This window comes from Gastrolobium bilobum, unplaced genomic scaffold (genome assembly GCF_033153095.1).
Source record: "Gastrolobium bilobum isolate Gb01-03AN ecotype WA unplaced genomic scaffold, APGP_CSIRO_Gbil_v1 utg12951, whole genome shotgun sequence".
In the NCBI taxonomy this organism is placed as follows: domain Eukaryota; kingdom Viridiplantae; phylum Streptophyta; class Magnoliopsida; order Fabales; family Fabaceae; genus Gastrolobium; species Gastrolobium bilobum.
In genome coordinates this window covers 47,365-58,517 of record NW_026898547.1, presented here as the reverse complement: position 1 = coordinate 58,517, position 11,153 = coordinate 47,365, and the positions used below count along the sequence as shown (strand labels likewise).

At 31.5% G+C, this 11,153-nt stretch overlaps 1 protein-coding gene and 1 pseudogene across 1 annotated transcript; both read left to right on the top strand.

Annotated features, from left to right (window-relative positions):
• Positions 1–1,931: 1,931 nt before the first annotated feature.
• LOC133317333 (chloroplast envelope membrane 70 kDa heat shock-related protein-like) lies at positions 1,932–5,107 on the top strand (annotated as a pseudogene).
• A 2,021-nt stretch (positions 5,108–7,128) lies between these two features.
• Positions 7,129–8,424, top strand: LOC133317329 (uncharacterized). Its single transcript, XM_061519192.1, has 3 exons — positions 7,129–7,220; positions 7,949–8,167; positions 8,273–8,424. Exons 1-3 carry the CDS (start codon positions 7,167–7,169, stop codon positions 8,402–8,404), a joined length of 405 nt encoding a protein of 134 aa, XP_061375176.1. The 5' UTR covers positions 7,129–7,166; the 3' UTR covers positions 8,405–8,424.
• Positions 8,425–11,153: the final 2,729 nt, after the last annotated feature.

The window sequence follows — 11,153 nt, the reverse complement described above, 5'->3', positions numbered from 1 at the left end:
TAGACTCTATACAATGTGGATTTAATTTCAAAATAAGAGTTAACTTTATCAATTTCTCTATAATTAAATTACTTTTTATTAAATTTGTTTTAAATTTCTTGTAATCTATGCAACGATCAACGACATTGATTATATGCAATGGTTGACCTGCTTGGGCGCCTCTGTCCGCAAGTGCGGACATAAACCCCTTGATTTTTTTTTTTAAGCATAATAGTTAAGCATGATGTTGGTTAGATTAGGCTTTGGTTAGATATGTAAAGAGGGGTGGAATGGAAATGAATGAAATATGGTGGGATAGAATGAGATGTCATATATTTTATTGGATATTTTATGATGTCAAACAACAAATCATCTTGATTAAAAAAAATGTTGGGAAATTTTTTTATGTTAAGTTGAAGTTTTTTTTCTTTTCTTATTTATATTTTTTTAATGCATTTAAATAATATTTTCTGGGTCTGCCACTGATTATATGACATGCCATCCTTAAGCAAATTCCTCGATTGAAAGATCACTTTTGCTAACATAATAGGTTTCCAATAAATAAAATTGGTGGCAACTCCATTTTTTTATACTCAAAAAAATTTCGGGTGGTCACTAAGTACATAAAAGTTGCTTCTTCTTTGCTCTTTTCAATCACATCGCTGACATGTAAAGTGAAAAAAAAAACCTTCCAGATTTATACAAAGTCTTACCCGTAAGACTTTGTGTAAGTCACTGAAAGAACACAAACTTATGTCTTTTTAAAAGACATCCACTGAACTCATATATATATATATATATATATATATATATATATATATATATATATATATGCCATTAGCAATTTTACATCAATTTCCATTATATTTGACATTGATTTTATATTCCAAACGGCACCATTCTATTTTGACTCAATCCATTTCAATCTAAAAGTATTTTTTTATTTAATTTTTATTATTTGAATTTATTTAATTATCACAAAATTTATAAATATATTTTGATAAAAAACTTAAAAATTAAAGATTTTAAAGATGACATAAGGTATCAAAGAGCACAAGGGATTTTAAATTTATATTTTTCACGAGCAATTTTGAATTAGCATATAAAATTTACCTACCAGGGATCCCCAAAAATCAGATGTGTGCATTGTAAAGGAAATTGTTTTTTTTTTTTCTATAAATTTCAAAGCTATGAGAAGAAAGTGAGAAGTCACGAAATGTTAAAATGATATTAACAAAACCTTGAAAATAAGGAAAAACAATAAAAGCTGTATGACTAGCTAACAAAGAGACGCAGTTTTTTAGTCTTCTACACATTTATTAAGCGATACATAGAACCGGTGCTCAAATTAAAGAGATTATTTATCCAATGGAGATATGCCACCTTGATTTTTCTCCTTGTTGTCAACACTATCATGTTAATGTGCGAAAATCATAATCATATATAAAGATAAATTAATGGTAATAAAAAAGAAAGAAAAAATATTAAAATAGATAGTTATAAAATCATCAGTTAATTCACCTATGATTATGATTTCTCATAAGACCATATCATGTTAAATAAAACACGAAATAATCTATTTCCAAATAAAATAGAAAAGTACATAATAGTTTGTTATGGCAGTAAATATATTCAATTAAGTATAATTAGCAACAAATATAAATGTTAATCAACCAATAAGGATTTCAATTTCTTGAAAGAAGATATTGGTGGTGAATAAATCGTGACATTTTATGATACAATGATGACTCGTGACTTCTGAGAAAAAGAGAATAAATTTTATTTATGGTATTTACATGAATCTAAGCGGTTTAAAGCATGGGCAGAGTTAAGTTAATTTTCATATTCCTTATATAAAAGCCAACCCGAGATATATATTCAACCATGTTGTACGTTTCCCAAATCCAGAATTCAAATTTTCTGCGGAACTTTGTTCATTCCTTCTAAGGAAAATGACCAAAAAAGACGAGGGACTTACTGTAGGAATAGACCTTGGCACCACATGCTCAAGTGTTGCAATATGGCAGAAGCAAAATTATCAAGTGGAGATCATAAACAATGAACAAGGAAACAAAACCACGCCTTCTTGTGTTGCTTTTAGTGACAATCAGAGGTTGATTGGCGTCGCTGCAAAAAATCATGCTGTCACCAACCCATACAGCACTGTCTTTGGTAATTGATCTTCAGTTCCTACGTGACTTTCTTCTTCTTATTCATCTGCTTTGTTTGTAGGAAGATAAATAAAACTTTATAAATATTCTTCGTTTTTTCTGCATTTACTATATATAAGTTAAGTTAAACCCAATAAGATGTCCTTTTGAGACAAAAATTATAGTATTTTTATAATTTTAATTTATTTCAGAGTTATAATAGTCTTTATAAGTGTAATTTTTCAAACTTTCAATTCCAAAACAACATCGTTTTGAAAGTAAATGCAGATAACTTATTTTCAGTAAACTGTTGTCTTTTAGAATTGAAAATGCCCTTGGTCTTTTTGTTTAATCAATCCTACCACTTAACGTTTAAAACACTAACACCACTTTTAATAAGAGTGTTAAATTTTATCACATGGTAACCCTCTAGTTGTTTGTTAACATGAATTCAAAATCAACTAATCCCAAAAAAGAAAAAAGAAAAAACAGAATTTATCTCAAACCCTAATAAGCAAACTACATTCATGATAAATCAAAGAAAAAAAATATAAGTTGTGATTTTGAGATGGAGAAATTTTAATTTTTGTAACAGGTGAAGATAGGTATAATTTTCCATTTTCCTTCTCGCGTAAGGAACATGATGAAAAAATAATGTAGAAACTTTTGCATGAAGGAATTCTGATATTTGGGGGAAATTAAGGTAGAAATAAAATTATGCTGCTTTGTGTTTTTAGACGATTGGAGGATAAAGTAATCACAAGGTAATAAAATTTAAGGGGGTTGGGTAGAGGAGAAAATTTTTTGTACTTGAGAATCACGATTACAAGAAATATGTTAGGAAAGTGAATTTTTGGAAAATGTGACCAAAAAATTGTTTGATAAACCAAAATATTAACAAGAATGTTGGCTCAAGTTCTGTGATTTCATTTTGATTGATTGTTAAATATTATTGAGAATGTAGGTGATTTTAAAAACTGCATTATTGGCACTAGTGGTGCCATTACCGCATTATTGGCGCATGAAGAAAATATTTGGCGTTGGCGCGAAGGCCAAAATATTTTTCCACCTCTTGGGAATCCAAGAATACCATCTCACTTGTGTTGGAAATCGACTACACACAAATCGAAAACGAAAAGAAAAGAGAGAGAATAGACACATCGATTTACCCTAATTTACCCAATTTATCCAATTTAGGCTACGTCCAGCTTGTCTGTACTATATTCACCTCACCGCCACTCGTTACAAATCTCTCGGTTTACAAGGCAAATATAAATAGGATTACAAAACCCTAATAGCAGCTATTCATGGGCCCAAGCCCAAACTGCTAAGAAAATTACAATAAAACAGAGGCCCACAACAGTACCTAGCCTCTACGGGCCTGGGGCCGCTGCCCCCCGGACCCCCGCCAGGGCGGCTCCCCCGGACCCCAGCCCGCTCACCTGGGAGCGGGACTCCAGTTGCCTTTCTGCTGACCCCGACAACTAAGGCTATCATCAGCATGCGAAGTATGAGCCTTACCCAACAACTTGTGGTATTCTTCGATGATATTTTGCCTTAAAAAAATATTCACATATCAGAATCATGGAAAAATCAGATTCTCGGAAAAAATTTCACAATCTTTGTATCAAACATGGGTAGATAAAATTCTCAATATCACTTTTCCAAGAATATTATTTGAAGTTAACATGGAGGGGTACAACGAGGACTTTAAATGTTAGGGACTTACTGATTAAAAAAAAAATTAGGGATATTTTTAATTCTAAGAAAATGTTTAGGTGTATTTATAAAGTTTTCTTTTTTCCTTATTATTGTTGCAGATGCAAAGAGGTTAATTGGAAGGAAATATAGCGACTTCACAGTTCAGAATGATGTGAACTTGTTGCCATTTAAAGTCATTGCTGGTACTAAAGACAGACCCATTATAGTTGTTAAGTACAAGAGTGAGGAAAAGCACTTTGTTGCTGAGGAGATCTCGTCTATGATCCTAAGAAGAATGCGTGAGATCGCAGAGACATTCCTAAAGTCACCTGTAAAGAATGCAGTTGTTAGTGTTCCTGCTTGTTTCAATGACTCTCAGCGTCAAGCTACCAAAGATGCTGGTGTCATTGCTGGCCTCAATGTTATGCGGATAATCAATGAACCCACTGCTGCAGCTCTTGCTTATTAGCATCAAAAGAGAGCTAAACTTGTTGGAGAGCAAAATGTTTTCATATTTGATCTGGGTGGTGACACTTTTTATGTGTCTCTTGTCACAATTAAGGATGATATATTAGAAGCTAAGGCCACTGTTGGAGACACTCACCTCGGAGGAGAGGGCTTCGATAACAGAATGGTGAACCACTTGGTATTGAAAAAGAATCGAACACATGCTCTCACTCCCACCTGTTAAGTTCTCTGACGTCAACTGAATTACCATCATTTCGTAACACTCGTGCAAAGTTTGAGCAACTAAACATTGACCTCTTTAGAAAGTGTATGGATGCTGTTGAGAGGTGTCTTACTGATGCTAAGATCTTATGAGTGTAGTGATTCCTAAGAACACTGCAATTCCTACAAAGAAGAAACAAGTATACTTTACCAGGAATGATTTTCAATGCACCGTTTCCGTTGAAGTTTTCGAGTGTGAAAGGACAAGAGACAGGGATAACAACTTGCTGGGCTTGTTTCATCTTTCAGTTCCTCCTGTTCCCCGTGGCCTTTATATCGAAGTGTGCTTTGGTATAGATGCTGATGGTATATTTAATGTCTCTGCTCAGGAAGGAACCACCGGGAGCAAGAAAGAGATTATGATAACAAATGAAAATGGAAGACTCTCAAGCGAAGAAATTGAGAGAATGTTTAAAGAAGCTGAGGATTACAAGGCTGAAGAAATGGATTACAAGAAGATGTTTGAGTCAATGAATGCTTTGGTTGATGACCTTGACAGTATGAAAAAAGTTATTAAGGATGTGCTTAATAAGTATCATGTATGCTAGTTCAATTCTCCTCCCACAAGGCCAAGATTGAGATCAATTATGAAATTATTAAGGGAAGGTATTTGCTTGGAGGCAAATTATTAATAAAATTGTAGAAATTTGTTTTGCGTGCATCAGTTCTGCTTCCTCATGTATTATGTTGGTGTATTGCTTGTTTAGCTTCTCTGATTCTCATTTCATATTGATCTATTAAATTGTGCAAAAGAATTGCTAGAAGAGAGTGACAAGTCACATGCATTAAATTGATATTAATAGAAACAGATAAACAGGAGTTTAATAATAGAAGTTCACCTGGAAAGGAAGAAAAAATATTAAATTAAAAATTTTAATACACACCCACATAAATTATCATTTCTTTTGATCCAACCGTTAAATATAAATATTTACTTGTTAATGTCAAATCTTATAATATTAAAAATTAGGGTAGGATACTGTAATAATCAATTAATGTTACTACCAATAAATTTTACCGTTAGATTGATTATGCTGATCCAACGGTTATATTTATTTTCATATTTGTATACTTATGATTTCCTAAATTTAATGCTTTCACATTAAAGATGGGAAATCATAATCATACAAAGGCGAAAATAAATATAAAGTATTAAATATGAGAGAATCATAACCATACAAAGATGGAAATAAATATAACCGTTAGATCAGCGTAATCGATCTAACAGTGAAATTGATTGGTAATAACACTAATTGGTTGTTACATTGATAGTAACACTATAGCTAGTTGGCTGTTACAATATCTTATTCCTTTTTATATATTTAAAATTCAATTTTGTTCTCGACGAACATTAATAGGTAATCTCTGATATCTTGTGTCCCTATTATGGAGTTTTCTCCTCTTTTATATACTCTAATAAACGGTTATAATAGTGGTGGGTAGTTACTGGTAATTTATCATTGAGATCATGGTAGGGCTCTTTGATGCCATTAGCTAACGCTTGGGTCATATGCATGTTCTGAGTTTGATTGATATACTTTATCCCCACATCATAACTCTAATTTAAGCCCATATGACGAACTCGGAACAAATTTTATTAAATTAGTTATTTATGTCCTTTTTATTAAAGCATGTTTTCTCTTTTTAAGTTTTTTTAAATTAATCATACATGCCTAATTTATAATTTTAACCATATGAATGCATAAAATAATTTAAAGTTAGCGTAAAATTCTAGTGCAAGTGACGTTAACCAATACACGAAACTAAAGATTAATTACAAATAAAAAATCAACTCTCTCTTTTTGAGTTAACCATACTCTAATTATACTTCCCGATATTTTCATAACCTTTAATTCTTTAATTTTGTTATGAAACTAATCCAAAATTCATGACAAGTCAAGAATGAAAATATTTAACCCCTTTACAAAAGTGACATATGAGGATCAAACAATAAAAAACCAACCTTGACTAACAAATACCAACCTCTGATCACATCAGAATTGATATCCCAATTTTACAATTTATCAATTTGATTAAAAAGAAAAGACAGCAACCATGTGGCTATACACTTTTTCTTCTTGGAGATAAACTATATTTATAACTTCTGAATCAATAAATAAATAAATAAACTATTGTAATAAACTTCTGTACACGAATTGTTGAATGTGTAATTGGATTGGAGCTACCTTAACTTTTCTCCCCAGCAAACAAAAACGAAACAAACAAATTAAGCAGCATAGTTCTATTCGGATTTTATAAATTCTTCAATCTTCGAGGAACATTAATATTCTTGGCAGGGTAGCATCACGTGAAGTGCCACGTGTCCTCTACCAATTTCATGCATTGCATGCGCCTCTATTACGTGTCCACGTATAAAGCCAATGAATCATCATTCTCATCAAAACCATACCATATCAAACGCCACATGTCATCTTCACACGTGGCCAAAGATACAACTAGCAGCCCACAGTAACAGTTGGACACGTGGCACCATGGAATCATTATCAAATATTCACTCTTCATCTTCTATATATACTCATTTCCGAGGAGTATCAACAAAAGGGCGAGAGCAAGATATCCGTTTGTTTCCCGAGAAAGTGATAGAAAATGGCTACCACTGAGGAACCTATTCTCTCTAGGATTGACCGTTTGGATAATATGGTAAGTGGTTCCATCTTAGTACCTTTATTTTGCTTAGATTTATGGGTTTAATATTTTTATTTTTACTGCAGAAATATTTTATATTATGTCATACTTATATAAAATATTTCTTTATGTCAATGTAATTCTAAAAATCTTATTCAAGCTGAGTTATTAGCTGGTAAGAATTTGGTTTATCAAATTTAAGTTAGATTTGTAATAATCTTTAGCGAAGAATTACATTGGATTTTTAAATTCTTATATTATTCACAAGATAATAACTATTTTTTTTTAAAAAAAAGGAAGTCATAACAATACTAAGATTTAATTGAAGTTGAAAATTACAGGGATTTTTTAATAGACTATATAAAAAGGAATCATGTATGAAAATCTTAGTGGGCCATAGCTTTTAAAAAAAAAGTAAATATCATTTTTGGTCCTCAGTAAATTTTACGATGTCCGCTTTAGTCCCTAGCTAATAAAAAGGTCCATTGTGGTCCCTAAGAAATTTAAAATGGACCAATTTAGTTGAAATCGTGGTCCCTCACAAATTTAAAAAAGACTCATATTAGTCCCTAAAAGGACTAAAAGGAGTTCATTTTGAATTTTTTAGGGACCACGATGGACTTTTTATTCGCTAAAGACTAAAGCGGGCATCATAAAATTTGCTGAGGACAAAAAAAGTATTTACTCAAAAAAAAAAGATTTTGATGGTTCATTCAAAAAATTAAAAATAAAAATATTTTCAGTTAAGGCAATTGGAGGAAATTAGAGGGTACAGTCGATCTCCAAAGAGCTCGTGTGCATCCACTTCAACAAGCCGAAGTGATGAACACGTGTCCTCCGCTGATTTCTCCCCAAAGAGCTTGGAAAAGCGCTGCCGTCCGATCGAGAACGTTATGATGGAGACTGAAGTCAAAGGAACCCTGATAGAGAGGCTCAACCAAGTGGAGGATCGGATGCGAAAGGTATGTCCACGTGGAAGATTATTGACCTTTCGATCAAGGCTTGGCCATTGAGGTGTATGATAATCTGATAGAGTCTAATGTATTGCATGAAAGCTATGTTTGCAGTTGGAGGAAGAGTGGGGAGCAGAGAGGAAAAGAAAAGAGAAGAAAATGGAGAAGAGACCAAAGAAGGGTTTGAAACAGCTTGTGAAGCAATGTGTGAAAGCAAGGGGAAAACATGATCAGAAAAATGAATGAATTATAATCATTGTGGTACACCAATTGTGACTTTGTTGTACACCAATTATGACTTTGTTGTACATTTACTTTTCTTTTTGTGGGAATGCTCAAGTGAAGGCAGTTTTAAAGTTCTGGTTTCCACTTAATTTAATTTTGGCTCATTCTTTAATAACTAGATGACATAATTAGAGGTGGCAAAGTGGGCGGTCCGCCTCGCTCCGCCCCACCCCGTCATCAACCCGCCAAAAAATGAGTTAGCTCGTCCCGCTTTTAAAAATGGGCTCAAAAACTCAGCCCGCTCCGTCCCGTTTGGCAGGTTGGGCGGGTTGCCCCGTCAGTCCGAGCCTATTTTACACTGACTCGTCTCGGGCCGCCTATGCCCGCTATCAACCCGCCAAAAAATGAGTCCGCCACGCCCTGCCCCGCTTTTGAGATGGGTTGAAAAATTCAGTCTGCTCCGCCCCGTTTGGCCAGTTGAGTGGGTTGGCCCGCCGAGCCAAGCCTGTTTTGCCGGCTCTAGACATAATTATTAAAAGGGGTTTGATTTTCTCATATTGAATGAGAATTCAATTCTCATGTTGTAGAGATAAAAAGCATGTGGGACCCATGTGTTAGAAAAAATAATATGTAAGACCCATGTCAGCACGGAAATCGAAGGGTGTGTAAGAAAATTTGAATTCTCATGTTAAATGAGAATTATAAAACCCTTATTAAAAATGGTATAACATTTTTATGTTATTCATTCATTTCCTAAAAGATTAACTAAGGTTTACATTTATATTTTAGGGGGAAGTTTTATATTTTAGGGAGAAGTTTTATATTTACAAACTAAATCGCTTACAATTAAATTTTATTTATTAATTTCCGTTAATCTAACAGATTTATTGAGTCACACTTATTATTAACATTTTGTCTTAAGAGGTTTATAAATAAACTTTTCTTATATTTTAGGATTATTTTCTTTTCTAGAAAAGTGTGCTCATTTTTTATGTGATATTTGGATATAAGATTAAGTTTTAATCTTTAAAATTACTTATTAAATGTGTCTTCTTTATCAACAATTAAAATTTTATCGGTATCTACCAAAAAACAATTATCGGTGTTTAAATATACGTTTATATTTACAGACAAAAAAGCTAGTATAGAAAAATATTTTTTTCCTATCATATAAGATAAATTATCTCCAGCAATTATCTTGATTGGAAGATTTAGAGAATTAATGAATTATATTTTGAAAATTCTTACTTTCATTAACTTTTTGACGACATAATTTTGAGATTGTTAATTTATTTCCTGTGATAGAAGTAATAATAAACTATACTCATATGTTACATAAATGTCTTTACTACTTTTTTTTTTAAGTAACAAAAGTTCTGCTGTTTTTATCTATGTTGACAACTCTTTTTACATATGATAGCTATCTTGTAGTAAATTGATCCTATATTGATTACCAAAAAAAAAAAAATGATCCTATATTTGCTTCATTTTACATTATGCAGACTTTGTTTATTCTAACATTGTTCACGGTTAAAACAACTCAATAGATAGTATTTAGTTCATTTTATTTTAATTCTAAAACGAGTTTTTTTTTTTTAAGTTATTTTAAATAACTTTATCTAATGTTCACCGAAACGATGTCGTTTTATTTCAGGATTATACTAGTCTTTTATCATTCTAATTTTTTTATTTTTTAACTCCAAAACGATATTGTTTCAATGAACATTAGACAAAGTTATCTAAAGTAGCATTAGATACTTTTTTTCCTTCTAAAAAAAGTATGACACAAAATAGAAAAAAATTGTTTACAAATTTGTTACTCAATAAGTTATGAGATATTTTTTAAAAATTTATATTTAATTAATTTTTCTGGTTTTTATAGTTCTATATATTTCTCAACTCCCTTTTTTGTTTTTCTCTTCCTTTTTTATACCTAGACAAAATAAGAATTTTGTTAATTATCATTTAATTATTTTTGTGATTTAATTACTGATGTTGATAAATTGTTTAACAAAAAAAAAAAAAAAAAGTTGTGTTGTGATTTAATATATATGATTAAGAATAAAAAGTTATGTCGTAATTTAAGTACTTATGCTGCATAATTACTTGTACATAAATTATTGTGCTGTTACTGTTTACGTGTCGGGATTTGGGCATATAAAGCATCTAGACCAAGGCATGTATATGAGAATGGACAATATTGAAGCTCAATTGCTCAAATACATAATATTTATGGGAACATAAGACACTTTCAAATAGTCATGGCGTTCGCTCTGATAAGACTTTCTTGGTTGTTATGTTTATTTTCCCTATCAAAAACATTCTGCTGTAGATAATTTAAATTTTGAATTTTAATAACTATTTACAGAAATTAGATTCCTTTTCAGCTTAATTGTTGTGTACGAGTTGTGGGAAAAATATTTGTGCTTTTAAAAAATATAATTTCGTGTCATTTTAAATCTAACCGTTGATTTTTGTTAATTAACGGTTAGAACTTATTGAATTTTATTGCAAATTACTAATATATTATTAGAAATGTACACTCTTTTTCTTTCACTGGGATTTTTTTTTTTAGGATTTTTTCGTAGTAAAGTTTTAATGAGATACATTATCTTATAAACAGTATTAATGTGGATGCCATTATAACCCCCAAATTGTGTAACTTTTGTAACCACTATTTGTTAATTATATGCAATTAGTGGAATTCTATCATATATTGTAAATGATTGGGAGCCTATAAATAGAGATCAAATGTACTCATATGGTAGCC